At 36.5% G+C, this 15,628-nt stretch overlaps 1 protein-coding gene across 2 annotated transcripts in view; it reads left to right on the top strand.

Moving 5' to 3' along the window:
• The window catches only part of PPP2R3B (protein phosphatase 2 regulatory subunit B''beta), a 50,833-nt gene that overhangs the window by 26,360 nt on the left and 8,845 nt on the right, over window positions 1-15,628 (top strand). For both annotated transcript variants that reach the window (XM_054086532.1, XM_009565968.2), the window contains 7 exons: window positions 5,644-5,829; window positions 7,244-7,347; window positions 7,909-8,011; window positions 8,938-9,012; window positions 11,603-11,689; window positions 12,111-12,267; window positions 14,414-14,462. In XM_054086532.1, coding sequence (XP_053942507.1) covers window positions 5,644-5,829; window positions 7,244-7,347; window positions 7,909-8,011; window positions 8,938-9,012; window positions 11,603-11,689; window positions 12,111-12,267; window positions 14,414-14,462 — 761 coding nt within the window. The remainder of the gene's footprint in view (window positions 1-5,643; window positions 5,830-7,243; window positions 7,348-7,908; window positions 8,012-8,937; window positions 9,013-11,602; window positions 11,690-12,110; window positions 12,268-14,413; window positions 14,463-15,628) is intronic.

The following is a 15,628-nucleotide window of genomic DNA, read 5'->3' as shown; positions in this document are numbered from 1 at the left end:
GAAAGCTTTCAGTTGTCAAAGGATCACCTTTCACAGAGGAAAAAGTCCTGTTAAGCTTATCAAGCCAAATGGGAAGCGGTATAGTCAGTGAAGTCTTGCAGTAATAAATCCTTTTAATTTGGCTGATGAAGGGCATATAGAGAACAAGGAAAACATCCTACTTCTTTAACTTAGATAATTGGAAACTGGAATGTCTACCACAAGGTCATGGGAGCTTGTGCTACAGAAGAAATGTTTCTTTGGGTTTGTCCTGAGGGAAGTTCTGGTACTAAGCTTACATTACCTACCCTGAAGCAGCTATTTGAAGTCACTTCAACATGCTGAAATATTTGAGCTGAATTAATTTTATAAATTAATGTTTTTTTCCTTCCAAATGAGACTGAACCCTCTCCTAGACAGCAGTAGCTTAAGTCTTTTACCTGGTGTTTTCAAAATTTAAATTCTATAAATCTACTGATCGTGTCAATTACTTATGTAAAGGAAAATGTTGAGTTCCACTGCACAGTCACATAGATAGTAAGTGTGATATATAAGAATAAAGACCCAGTCTATTGAAGAATGAGATTAACTTATGCATTGCACATTTGTAAATTATTGCAATGTTCCTTTTTTATTATTTCCCGAGCCAAAAATACTAAGGATCTGACCTAAACTTTTACCTATCTGAAAGGTAAAAGTTGTCTTATAGTATTTTCAGTATTTAATGCCAATTTTTTTTTTTTTTTTAGGATTGTGGTGTACCACTTAGTAAAAACTTCACATTAAATTGGACATAAATGTGAGGTAGAATTTTGAGTCCTATTGTCTTGACCCTGTTGTATGTATTCAATTGATTTTTTTTTCTAATATCAGCATCTTGCAGACATTCTTGTCAAATAATACAGCAAGAGCTGAAGGCTAACTCTGTAAATGTTTTACATGTTTTCAGTTGTGTTTGGGTTTTTTTCACAAAAAGATGCATAACAAGTGTTGCTGTCTGTCAGATATTAGAAAAAGCATCAGCATTTCTGAATGAAGTTATCTTTTCCTGTAGTCGTGTCAAAACAATTGAAATACCAAATCAGTTCAGTGACCTTGTGTCTTAATTGGTAAGCTGTCAAAAAAATATTGCATTCATAAACATACTTCTCTTGTTTCTTTTTTTCGGCAAGACCTTTTTAAGTGGGGTTTCACTGACTCACATTTGAATCCACATATTCAACCCCTTAGCAAGTCTCAGTACTTCTGGATGGTGGTCTCTTATGTGCAGATGGTAGATCTAGACTTCAAGTTATACAGTCCTAATATCTGGGAGCAAGCATCCACTTCCTTTTTATTTCAGAAATACATCTTGTCATTGAATGACTCCATCATAGCATCAGTTCTTTCTTTCAATTGAAAGAGAAGGACAAGGGTACCTAAGTTTAAAATCCTTGCTGTCTTTGTTTTTGCTTATATCAAAGTTAACTGCTGAGTGCAGCTCTTCTGTTGGTAGATACAAGAAGGCTGCCTAGCAAGAAGACTAAGGCGCTCTTTGGAGCGAGGTGTATCCACATTCTCTGGTATTTACTAAGATATTGCTATTGTAATTATAATAATGGTTTTATTTTCAATTCACTGGCAACAGCTGGAAAATTATCTGGAGAGCTGAAAAATGAAATGGGAAACTTTCCCTTTGAACAGTGACCCAAGTGGGATATAAATTTCCATTTCCTTCTTTGTAAAAGTCGAGGTAAGAACGTGTTGGATAATTGCAGATGGTCCTTATGGTTGTGTAAATCAGGAATGAAAACTGCAGTGGCAACTTCACAATACAATTAATTACACATTCTGGACTTTACATATATACTTATTGCAAAAGCAATATGCCTTTCAGTCCTGACACTTCAGCACACATCTGCTTGTAGGAGTTATTTACAAGGTTATTATTAACATTATCCTTAACTCCAAGCATGCTATTTTTTGTGTTGTTTCTTGGCAAGTTGCAGCGAAAATACTCACTTATCAAACCAGTCTTCTTTTTCAGTTTAGCTTGCTGGTACCAGTATTAAAGGAGCGGACAGGACAGGTGACCCAAACTGACCAACAGAGTATTGCATTCCACATACATCATACTCAGTATAAAACCAGGGGGATCACAAGGCATTCTCTTTGATGGCCAGTGTCTCATGTGGACATCATTTGTCCTTTTGTCACTGATCCTGGATACACACATCCCTGAGTCCAGCTGCTGTCTGCTGCTGAGTCCAGTCCCAGGACCTTTCCTTGTGCCTGCTCTGCAGCATTGTTGGTGATGTATAGCTAAATTGACCACTGAAATGAAATAATTGTGTAAAAAGAATAACGGACTGTGAGTGCAGATTTTCCATTCAAAGGTTGTCAGCAGACTTCTAGCAGTTCTTGTTAATGAAGAAATTCCCCGATTAAAGTTATAATTAATCTTAGAACAGTTTAATGTCACACAATTAGTGCATTTTGATTGCCCTGAGATAACAGAACTGACTTTTCATCAGCTATACATTACGGTGCATCTACAGAAGTAACCAGCTGAAATTATAGAAAGTAGTGGAGCTTTCAGAGCCCTTTTAGTATCACACATTCTTTCATTAAAGCACAAACTTCAGAACAGCCTCAGTTGCACTAGAAACCTTTCACTTGTCAGCTGGAATTCAGACTGAGAGAAGAGAAGAATCCCTGGGTCTTCTTGGGGAAAGTGAGGAGGGAGAGGAGATGTAATACTAACTTTATAGTGCATTAGTTGGAGCTGATACTTTTGGATGACCTGTTTCTTTCTTTGGTATGGGCTCTTATCCCTGCGTTGACTGACGTTAACAGTACTATTCAGTTGTCCAATTGCAAGTTGCTAGGTGGCATTTAAAAAGCGTTAGTGTACTCAGAACATCCATGGGGCAGATGCAGAGGAAGAGCTGTGCTCTAAGCTGGCTCCTGGTTACCATGTGGAATATTCAAGGGCATTTTGTGTTGTGCCCTAGATGGTATTCTCTCTAGATGCCTGCATGTAGGCACTAAATAAATCTATCAGAAAATATTGTGAAGCGATCATACGCTTTCTAATGCAAGTGAAGCATTTTTATAGTTTCTTCTTTCACTGACTTTTAGAAACCAATGTGTAGAAATAATCAACATCTTTCAACGTGTGGAGTTACTTTGTCGTGCAGTGAGAAGTTTGTATTCTGTGTTTGGTTTCAGAGTTGAATAAATATACTGTCTTGCAGATAAAATGTGTTCTATTTTTATACTAAGCATGCTGAATTCATAACATCTTTACCTTGGAAAAATATCTTCTTTTCACCTATACGCCTGTCTACAGTCCTAAATCTGTTGCTTAACTTCTTTCTCACAACCATGGTCTGGAACATGTTTACAACAGGTAAAAAGATAAAAAATAGATAAGTGCTATCCCTTTGTTGTATAACTCTTTTAAAAAACACCCAAGGAAGTTACACGTACTAGGATGGGTCTTGCTACAAATCCTATCTGAGATCGTGTGTTTCAAAACAGCTTTTAACCTGGACCAGTGCAAAACATTTATTGTGTACTCTGAGATGTCTGAAGTAAATTAGTTTCTGGAAAAATATAAGGTTTCTGATAAACAAATAATTCAATTGATAGCCTTTCTTCTCTTGGGACCTTTTCCAATGTAGTCTTCCCTCTGCTTCAACCTTTCCTTTTAGAAGAAGCTCTTTTTTCTTTAATCTGAGGCTCTGAATTTTCCTAGCTTTGCATTTTAAAGATGCCTTGTGTCTGTAGTAGGTTTTCTCAAAATACTGATTTACCTCATGTTACCTGTAACATTCAGGCAATGTTAGTAGTGTATAATTGACCTTACCCTTTTGTCAGTGTGGCACACATCAAGGACCACCTCTGAAGAACTGGAAAACTTCCCACTTTGGTGGCAATTTCAGCAGCTCACATGGGAGTGACTGTCCAGGCAGATCTTGTAAATGGGGAAAGTAGAAATAAAATAACCTCACTGTTTGAAATGATCATTAACAGTTTGATTCTGTTCAGTAAAAAATGGTTTTATTGCCAGTGGTCAAAGTGTGCTCATTTTCTGGCTGTGTTGTACCGGTCCAAGGAACAGGTCTTTAGTCCAGTTTTGCACAGGGTAACTGCTGGGGCTCTGCTAAAGTGCAGTTGTGTAGAGCTGGATTTCTAGAATGATACAAGATGTTAATGCAATTACAGAAATTATTTGTAGTTCTTGGTGATAATGTTACTTAAAGAATAAAGTGTTGCTATCTTTATACTTCCCAGAAGTTTGGACCTCTGCAGTAGGAAGGAATTATTTTAGTGCCTCTTGTTCTAAGCTGATGGCTCATTAACTGGACCACTGAACTAATGATAATGTATCAAAAGTTTTAGTTTATGAGGTTCTTAGAAAATGACAAACATTGACTCTAGATGTCACAGATTCAAGGTAACTTTTTCCTCTATGAAATAAAACGTGTAGCTCTGTTGAGGTAATTCTGCAGCTGTGGACTGGAATGCTGGCTCAAATGCAGAGGAGGGGAAAGAAAGGTTAATTCAGGCTTTTTTTAGCATGTGTAGCGTTCCAGTAAAGGCTCTGGGGTTGGAACCTTGCAAATTGAAATCTGCTCTCTTGTAAGCACCTAGTTCTTTCTCTGATTTAAGGGAGGGGCTTTGTGGTAAGAAAGCTGGGTATCCTTACAGGCACTTTGACAAAGGTGGTAAGGAATAAAATGAGGGTTGGAGGGTTTGGGGTAGGGTTGGTTTTTTTTTTCTTCCTCCAATTCTGATTGGAAATGAGAGACAGAATTCAGGATCTTGAACATATTTAACACTAGGATGAGCTACCGTATAGCATTAAACATTGTTTATACATTTGAATAGTGGCCTTGGGATGAAATGTTTAATTGCTAATTTTGAGTTGCTGTATAAGTCCTATTACTTTGCTTGTTATCTTTGTTTGTCTGCTTACTTGGACTTTCTTTTGGAAACTATGAGGTAATTTCTCCTTTACTGAAGCTAAATGCATTTAAATAATTTCGTTTGTTACTCGTAATCTATTTCTTTAGTGGTGCCCATAGATCATGAATTTTTGAGAAACAGATTTCTAAGGTCTGAGGTTGTAATTGTGACGAGTTTACAAAAAAAATTCCCTAGGCAGGATAAAGCATTTTTTAGGATCAAAAAACCCCAAACGTCTTCACTGTAACTAAATCAAACAGGTCAGTGGTTTGTAGCAAAGTTGTTATACTTACTTCAAAAGTTTGAAGCTATAAAACTAGAAATATTTCAAAAGCAAATTCTTTTGTGACCTGTCTGTTAAGCTAGAAGTTGAAGATTTTTCTTCTGAAACTGATAATATAACCTGAGTTACTTCAGATGTCTCCAAGAATCTGTCTAGTGCATTAGCCTGAAATTCACTACGTTGAAGACTGAAGTTGTTTTTATTAAAGTTTTAACATCCTAGAAATCTTTCCAAATGACAGTTTTTTGAAATACGCATTAATTTTTCCACCATGCTCTGAGTCTTAAATAGTTTATTCAACCTATCATCAAAAATCTTCTTGAAAGTGTATTGTAAGATGTAATACCAAGAGATTCAAGTCTTCTGAGGATGACTGTAATCCATGATTTCATTGTACATGATTGTCAAATGTGTATTTATCTGTTTAGGTTCAGACGAAGAAGGAAGAAACTTTGCCATCATCACTTAGTCAAAACATTCCAACTTTTTATTTTCCTCGAGGATGTCCTAAGGAAAAAGTGAATATAGATGCTGTGATTACCAAAATTGAGAGAACGTTCTCCGAGTTTCCAAATGAGAGAGCAACGTTAGAAGACATGGGGAAGGTTGCAAAGGTGAGTACTTGCTAGCTGTCTGCTTTTAGTACTGTACACCTAAGGAACGGAAGCATGAGTTCTCTGTCTTTTGCTTTCTTGCATTATGTATTTTCATCTCCTACAAGGTAAGACATCATATTCAACATTGTTGATAAAACAATTCTGTGTGGAAATCTTTACATTTACTATGTCTTGAATGGTCCTACATTTCACTTACAAAAAGAAAACGAAACATTAAACTAAAACTTGAACTGTTGGGTTTTTTTGTAGTTGCATAAAAAAAGCAGATACTGGGGGGCACGTTGTATGTTGTTCTGTGTTTTGTATTGACTAACAGACTTAAGGCAAAAGTACTGGTATTATGTGTTGTGTTTTCAGGTGTCCGTACTGTTTTCTGTCACTTGGCAGTGTCATAAACTTCCATTATAAAGACACTGAAAGACAGAATGGTTTGGTAACTTGAGATTATAGCCCTGTAGTTATTACTGCAGAGCTAATTTAGAGTTATGGCAGAATGACAAAACCCTGAGCTTAGAAAGCAGTAAATATGAAACTTCTGTGTAACAGACAATAAGCAAGTTAAATTAAACTTCAATTTCCATTTTGTATATATTGAATCAATGCTTGAAATACCAGTGCAAATTGTGGTCTAGGTAATGAGTCTCAGGTTCTCACCCCTGTTCCTGTCACTTTGCATTTAAAGTTCAGAGTCTAGAAAATAGAAACAAACGGTCTTACTTGAGATCCACAGGAGATTCTCAGAGACGCTGGCATGTCTGGCTGCTCCAGGTCATAGTCATTTTTAGGTGAGAGAGGGGTACTTTGCTGTTATCACTGAAGAAGCATGAAGCAGACACAGAAGGAACACTGTAGGTGTATGTGGCAGCACTGAAGTTGTGACAGTGTAACTGCTGGGTATCCCGAAGCAAGATACTGCTGCTCCGGGCAGGCTGGCCTACTCCTTACAGTTGGAGAAAAGCTGCGCCATGTATCTGCAGCGATGCAGGCAAGTTGAACTGTCCTCTGAGCCAGGCAAATGTAAATTGCTCTAGTTCAGAACTGTGTAACTTTGTGCTGTCTCGAGCTTAGCTTAAAGATATCCAGCCCTTTAGCAGAGCTTATTAGCATGGACTCTGTTCAGCTGCTTGGAGCATGGACAGAGCAGGCATGTGACTGCATTCATTTGTTAGGAATGCTGCAAGTTGCCCTATGTTTTGCTTTCCACGTTTGGATTTCAGCCTAAAGCAGTTGCTTAAAATGAATTATTTTGGGAACCACAGTTCATTTCAGAAACAGTTTGGAAAAAAAATCTGTGCCTTAATGTTTTCTTTTTAATGCTTGTAAAGTTTAATTTTTGAAAGATTTATAAATAAGGGAGCAACCCCCAGATAAGCAATCAATAAAACTGACTTGATGTATACTTTATTTCTAGGCTTGTGAATGCCCACTTTATTGGAAAGGTCCTTTGTTTTATTGTGCTGGAGGTGAACGAACAGGATACGTGTCAGTTCATAAATTTGTTGCAATGTGGCGGAAGTAAGTAGATTACTTTTTTAGAAGTACTGCATTTTTTAAATTGTAAATGTGATAGTTTAAGCTTTGAATGATATCCAGTCTATAAAGGGGAATAAAAGTTTTCCATAATCAACTATTGACAGCAAAATTGTACTGGGAAAATGTAACTAAATCCTCACTTCAACATAAATGAACAAAGAAATGTTTATTTACAAAGTTTATAGATTTTAAAACATTAGGTAAATGACTGGCTGTTTATGGGAAAAGTGAAAACCATGGCCTTATCTTGTAGCTGCCAGTTTTGAACAAATTGCTTTTTATTCTCTCTATTTCTCCTTCCCGTTCAAACTTTAAAATATCCTTTCATGTAATCAATTCCGCAGTGTGTACCCACCTCCTTTAATGTAAATGTATGAGACTGTACAGCTTTGATAAGTTCACTTGGACTGTACTTTGATATTTGTAACTAGCTTTTGAATTAAATGTTGTTGCAGTTTCATAGGCCTTGTTCTAGGATGCCCGTACAAGGTAACGTGAGGAGTTTACTGTGCAGATTATGAAATGGAAATATTTACATTTCAGAATACTTCAGACCTGCTATGATGATGCTGCAAAGTTTGTTCATCTTCTGATGAGCCCTGGATGCAACTACTTGGTGCAAGAAGACTTCATTCCTTTTTTACAAGTAAATTGCAACTGAAACTAGTTCTGGAAAGACAACAAAATGATGAGCTGGCAAAGCCCTGAATTTCTTGAGCTTAACATACTTTTTCATGGTCTTCATTGAAGTTTATTGGTAATATTTAGTGTAACTCACTTTGTATGGTCCGCTGAGATGCTAGGGAGTGGTTTCTTTTACAGTTAATTATTTTGTATAAGGTGAGGTATTTTTTTACAAGCTACAAGAAGACGCATGGATTTAAAATTGCTTGCAGGAATAGCACAGGTATCAGAGAATCATTGTGGTTTAGAAAGGCAATTGAAATTTCTTAAGTCAAGGAGAGCCCTTAGAGGGCAAAGGGAAAAGTCACATACGAGTTCAAGAGCTAATACAGATTCTCTCAAAGAGCAGCAAGTACCACCTTTACTAATGAATGAATAAAACCAAAATCATTTTTTATGGAGTCACAGTTGGCCACAGAATTACAGGCTACAATGGTCAGCAGTGTTCAAGGTCTTCAACCCTTCTAAAATATAGGAAAGCTTTTGTTTACATGACTTCTTTAAAAGACAATTTCATTTTTAAAAATCAGAAGTTTTACTTAAATGAACCATATTGTAAATGAAGTTATCATTAATCGTAGAATGGTTTGGGTCAGAAGGGACCTTAAAGATCATCCAGTTCCAGCCCCCCTGCCATGGGCAGGGTCACCTCCCACCAGACCAGGTTACCCAAGGTCCCATCCAACCTGGCCTTTAACGCCTCCAGGGATGGGGCATTCACAGCTTCCCTGGGCAACCTGTGCCAGTGCCTCACCACCCTCATCGTGAAGAATTTCTTCCTAGTTAATTTGAATTGCTTTGGTTAAGAAAGCAGATGTGCTATTCTGTGTTAATTGCTTTGTACAGTCACTAATGAATGCTGATTGGGATATTATTACTTTTTTGTAGGATGTGGTGAATAGTCATCCTGGCCTATTATTTTTAAAGGAAGCAGCTGAATTTCATTCTCGGTACATTACCACAGTAAGTGATTTGTATTTGGAAAAGCTATTTTTTTCTTAACTAAGTAGGAAAATCAAAAATTATTACGATTAGTCAATCCATAAAAGCAACTTTGTCCTTTGAAAAAAGCTGAGTATGCTATCGGTCTTCTAGTTATGTAGGAATGAAATCTTGTGAATAAAGACCCAATTTCTTCAGCATCATAGTTTTTCTTAATATTTCTAAGAAATTGCTGAACTTAATGCTAGTAAGAAAAACACTGAATTTTAATAGTGTAGGATGAGTTAATGAACATTAAATAAAGAGCAGACTGTTACCTTAAACACTTGATTGCGGCTATAGACTGGACTCGTTAGAATCCTGACCTTACTCTGGGGTTGATTAAATGGAATTTTGAATGAAAGGTCTATATTAATGTGATTATGTTCAGTATTAAGTAAAATAATTATAATCTTGAAGCTGGTTATTGCTTTCCTCTTTGGGGATTTTTATTTCTGAGAGATTTTATACATGAAAAATTCCATTTCTGTCTTCGTTGGGTTATGTGACTTGAAGTATCTTGAAGTATTCTTTCTGTACCCAAGGAAAAAAAATACAACATTATTCTCAACTGTAAACTAGGCAGCTGATTCTACTCGAGTCTCAAAAGATTAAAAACTTCAAAGTGACATTCAGTTTACTTTCTTGTGCGTGTGGAAAATAGATTAATGAATATTCTCCGATAGAAAACATGCAGAGTTGACCATCTTTTATCTAACTTATACTTTGACCCAGACCAAAACTATGGAAGCTTTTTTGAAAGCATTTTGTTTGGGTTCCTCGTATTCATCTTGTAGAGACTTGCTGGCCTTTGTGTTTTGCTTCTTGTTTTAATGATTATGTGAGCTCTGAGAACTTTCCTGTCAGATGTGACTGAAGGAAATGTTCTACAAGTAATTTTCTTTCTTGATGGATTCTGGGTGTTATCAAAGTCTGAATTCTGAAATCTTGTTGCATTTCCTGAAGGACCATAGGAGGGAAAAGGTCCTGCCATTTCCAGTTACTTTTCTTTGGAGGAATAGCTTATTTGAGTAGGCCTGATCCTAGCAGTATTGGATAAATTAGTGCTGGCAGTACTTTACTAACAAAATTTTGTGTGGTCTTCAGCAGAAATTCATGTTTAACCACAAATCCCAAAAATAAATTAGTAGTGTTATGAATATAGCAAGAATATTTGGAATACTACTCTGCAGATCAAGATATGTCAGGACTATCTGCCCTTTCTTGACCTATTTCAGGATAGAATAACTGTTGCTCAATCCAGTTTTCTAAAATTCTGTCCTGCAAGTCATTAGCAATAATTCTAGATTCTTTTTCTCTAAGAGAAAGTAAGGCATTTCATACCTGTATTCAAGGTAGCTTTACCTTGCTACAGGAAGGATTTAGTAAGCATTGCAGTTGAAGATTTAATGTCTGTTCATGTTAACTCCCAACTACAGCTTAAATGATCCGTTTTTCTGCTTTTTTTGTTTGTATACATGTGTGTATACGAGTATGTACACAGCCCTTATGCACACCCCCAGTGAAGCAGGTGTCTTGAAAGTTTATTTCAACCTTGGAAGCAATCACTTCTGTCTGCTAGGATATTGATTGGTTGGTTGGCTGGTCTAGTGGTAAGGTCAGGTACACATGTTGAAGATAAAGCTGAAATACTTAGTAAAAATGTTTCCCTGGAGAACTGAGGTACTGCATTTAATCTGCAAGCATGTTATGTATATATCTGAACTATGTATTCTTGAAATTGTAATCTATTTTGCACCATTTCCCCTCCCTTCTGACAAACCACTGTGCAGCATAGTAAAGGAGGCAATTCTCTGACAATTTGCTTTATGCTGTGCTTCAATTCACTGTAGAAAACAGTTTTTAAAGTCTGTTCCCAGTTGTCTTTAGCAAACATTCAATTTTGTTTTTATTTTTAGACCAGTTAAATGTATAACAGATGAGATAATGACATGCAGATGGATTAAGTTGCATAGCTAAGGCAAAACCTTTTTAGAAAAATTTGCTTTGTAGTGTAAGCCAAAAATGGGCCTTTCCTAAACTCACAATTAGAATTGAGCTAATTAAGTTTCAGAAGTAGGCTAGTCTATTCTCCTTTCTGGATTTAGTGAACCAACTGTTTTTGTTCAAAGTGAGAGCTGCAGAGCTTGCTGCATGCTACAGTTTAAGCTTCATTTTAAAACTTTATGAATAAATCGCTCTTCTATTTGTAATTTAGAAAAGATTGGTTTGTTTGAAGTATTGATTTACTGCAATTCAAGTCAAAAGCGATAAAAACTAATAAAGTCTTCAGTTTGGAAGAGGTTTTATTTGGTGAAAAAGGATTCATAAAGAGATGTTTCTTTTAGCTAGTAACTACTGTGGTGCAGATGAAATGTTGCACATGCAGTGTTTAGTCTTGCTAATTAGCAGCTATAATCAATCTCCAATTAAGCAGTTATAGTTTGTAACATGTTTAGATTTTTTTCTCTGCTTTTGCTAGCAGTGAATGACTGACTTGAAATGTATGTGTGGCTGACTGAAGTCAAACTAATTGAGGTGAATACTGAATTCTATTTTTCCTTTCTTGCAGGTTATACAGAGAATATTTTACACAGTAAACAGGTCCTGGTCTGGAAAAATAACTTGTAATGAGCTCAGGAAAAGCAACTTTTTGCAGGTACGTAATATGTAAAATTTTGCAAGACTTGTTTCTACAAGTTTTAAAGCTGTATTAATTGAATGCTTAAAGGAGTACCATAATTACCATTTCTTCATTTCTAAGAAATCAATGAATGCTCAATTGCCTTGATTCTCATACACAAGAGTATGCTTAAATGTCATCTTTTATCTAGAGCTCTATAAATGCATTTGTGATTAGCAGAAGTCTGGGTGATCTCTTCATTCTTCTATGGACACATTAGTTTTCCATCTTGTGTTCAGTCTTTGCTGTCGTGCTGTATTGTGTCCTCTGATATCTAAGTCAAGAATTTTTCCACTGAAATAAGAGCAGTAGATATTAACTTGGTTATGAGAACTCAGATCATTCAACAGATGTCTTATAAATTCTTAATGTGTTCTATTTATCCTTCTGATAATAGAATGTGGCCTTATTGGAAGAGGAAGCTGATATTAACCAGCTGACAGAGTACTTCTCATATGAACATTTTTATGTTATCTATTGCAAATTTTGGGAGCTGGATACAGACCATGACCTCTACATCGACCGGAAGGATTTAGCTCGACACAATGATCATGGTATGGCAAATAAAGCACTTTTGTTTACATGTATTAAATGACCTGCAAACTTTCAACTGAGGAAGGGGCTAACTGCCAGGGCCACTGTTCATGATGTGTAGCTGATCCTGCTGACTACTGAAATAATGTAGGACAGGTCATCTGTGATGCTGCTTCATGTCTAGCAATACCAAATCTGAGGAAAATTCTGAATGGCAAAGAGGTAGAGGAGGAAACAAATAGGTGAGTGTGTAGACTTCATTTCAAAAAGTCATTTAAGCCTTGGTGTTATAAATGGTTCCATTTGGCAGTTTTGTGTTATCATCTTGGAAACACTCTATTTTAAGGATATCATTGAGGTAGCATGGCTCTTATGGCAAGGTGTGGAAGGAATAGAAAAAGGCAAACATATATTCAAGTATTTTGCTTGTTTTAAAGTTTTGCTAACTCAGCATCAGTCCATTTTGGTTTGATGCTATTTAGTAGCTTTACATTTTCTGCACTTACAATATGTATATTTCCAAAACCACAGTCCTGCATGCTTGTTCCTGTGTTAAATATTCTTGCAGCTTGTATGGAGCTGTTGGGGTTTCTGAGGTGCTTTGTGTCCATTGTCATCTTTAAAGTATTAAACACAAAGTAATTAGCGAATATTATCCCACGTTAAAAAGAAACAGGATTCTGATTGATTGCTTCTGAAAATTTGCTCACTGCCATCTGACTACACTTTAGGACACTGAGGAAGGAAAGCTGCTTTCATTTGAGAAGTTGCTTTCCTGAGTTAGTACACTGTAGAAAGCAAGCAGAACTGATACCATGCCACTTGCAATGTAGTTTTGTATCCTTTAAACAACAGAGTATTGGTTAAAGCTTAGCAGCTGCTGCTTAATAAGCAGCTAAATAAGACTAAATAGATTAAAGAGCATGAAGTGGACATAATAACCCAATTTTACTCTTAAAGTTCTATTTTTTGCTTGTCAAAATGAGATAATGTGGTTTCATAAATCCCTTCTTTTCATACTGTCACTAGTCTAAAATTAGGCTAGGTCAAACACTTAATGGAGTAAATTAAAGTACGTAACTTCAGGGTTTCAAAAGTAGATAAGAAGCAGCAGCACATATATATGAAACAAATTGACTATCCTGCAGATATGGGGACAAATATTAAGCGACAACTAGTGTCCTTACTAGAATGGTACAGTCATAGCATCACCATAAGTGCATAAAACAGATAGTACAATCATAGAATCGCTTGATTGGAAAAACAAGAGAGATCATAGAGTACAACCTTACCTGTCCACCGCTAAACTGTATCTACTTCATCTACCTGTCTTTTAAACACCTCCAGGGATGGTGACCCAACCACTTCCCTGGGCAGCCTCTGCCAGTGCCTGAGAACCCTTTCAGTGAAGAAATTTTTCCTGATGTCCAATCTGAGCCTTCCCTGGTGCAAGTTGAGGCCATTCCTTCTTGTCCTCTTGGAATAGATGAACTGTTTTCAAGTGGTGGTTAACCATTTAACCTGCTTTAACTATCAGTATTTCTGAAATGCTGAAAAAATACTTCAGAGTTAGAGTAATGAGAAGTAATTCTTCTGTGAGAATAGTATCATGTGCTGCTTTGATTATCATCCACAAATTCTTCAGGATAAATTGAATATCCTTTACAGAGTCGGTACTCGGTTAAGACATGTCCCTAAAATCCCTGCAATCGCATCGAAATTAGCAGCATGGATCAGAACCATGACAGAAATAGACCCGTGTCAGAGTCGCTTAGGTATGCTCATTATGTGTTAACGTGCCAATTCTAGTTTGTCTTTTTGCCAAAACCAAGGTCATATAAACTGCAGTGGCACTTGAAAACATGATTTACTTCTCAAAGAACTGGTCTTTGAAATTGGCCAATCTTACTAATTGGCCAATTTCATTACTTTTATTATGCTGCTATTTCTGCATCGTCTGGATTCAAAGCTGGGTGGTTCTAGCTTTGCTTCAGAGACTTTGTGCTAAGTGATCTTCTGCAAGAGAACTCAGATTCATGAGCCCTACACTTGATTTTTCTCACAGATATGTGTATATAAATGGTTTCCAATGAACTCTTTAACTAGACAATACAAAGCAAAAATACCTTGCATATAATTGATGCTATTTTATACCTTTTTTCCCAGCCATATCAAATAGGATGATAGAGAGGATCTTCTCAGGAGCAGTAACAAGGTATTTATTATATATGCTTAACTAAATCCAATTTAATATTTATATATATGCTTGTTAAATGATGTGACCAAAAAACCCAAAAGCCTTCCCCTTGAAATGGCACAGTGAATTTAAAGATTTTATATTGTAGTTTAAACTCCAGTAGTACTGGAGTGCTCTTGGAACCTTTGGCTTGGTCCTAGTTGTACGCTATCCTTTCTTTACCCGAATGAACACTCACCATAGGATATTGTATGCTGGTTTAGCGTGGGTGGGAATGAGGGGAGGAAGAAATGTTGGCATTGTTATTTTTTCATCCCTTTTAAAGCCATAAAATTTTCAAAGGAGTTGGGCTTTTCAGTACCGATTGTAAAATCAATGCTTATTGCATCAACAACCTTACAAAAATGCCTCCAGTGGAATTAACTCACATTTTGGACAGTTGTTCTTCGCAGTTTCTACTTGTATTTACTTACTCTCTTTTAGTTATAGCATTTAACTCATTTTTGAAACACTTTGCTAGCACAGTTTCTGCAGCTAGAAAGCAACTGATAAACTGAAATGACACATCAGAAGCTGAAATGAGTGAAATGACACCGGCAGATGTGTGTCTAGAGCTAACTCCTTTATGCAAGTTTTTGGGCGAGACAAACCATACATTGTATTTTTCTAGACGTCTGGAGGATAAAACAGCCAGAAGGGATTTTTGGAATAAAATGTGATGTGTTTAGGAACTGCCTACCTGACTTTTCACTGGAAAGGCTGACCATATGTCTTCCAAAAGTATTTCGATGCTGTGTTCTGTGATGTAAGAGTAGAAAGAGACAACTATGTTCTTGCCACAAACACTTCATGACTGGTTTTATTTCATTTTTATCTTCATATTTCCATTCTAAACTTTTAGCTGGTGGAGTTATATGTAGCTTTAATTTCTCTTGTTTTTCACTTGAGTAGAAATTCTAAAAAGCATATGTACTCCTATATAATCCATCTTTTTAAATGAATTGAGATATTTCTTTTGTTAGCAATCAAGCAGCGGCATTTCTGTCCAGGAGGCAAAGCTGTAAGTCCCTCTGTAGAGAGCGCTACCTTCCTCTTTAAATACCTATTGCAATAGAAACAACAGAGCACACGAGCTCCTTATTCTGAATGACTGAAGTAGCCTCTGAAAAGTCGCCTCGGGAACA

This window comes from Cuculus canorus, chromosome 1, assembly GCF_017976375.1.
Source record: "Cuculus canorus isolate bCucCan1 chromosome 1, bCucCan1.pri, whole genome shotgun sequence".
NCBI lineage: Eukaryota > Metazoa > Chordata > Aves > Cuculiformes > Cuculidae > Cuculus > Cuculus canorus.
The sequence above is the reverse complement of the archived record's forward strand: the minus strand, read 5'-3'. Positions and strand labels throughout refer to the sequence as shown.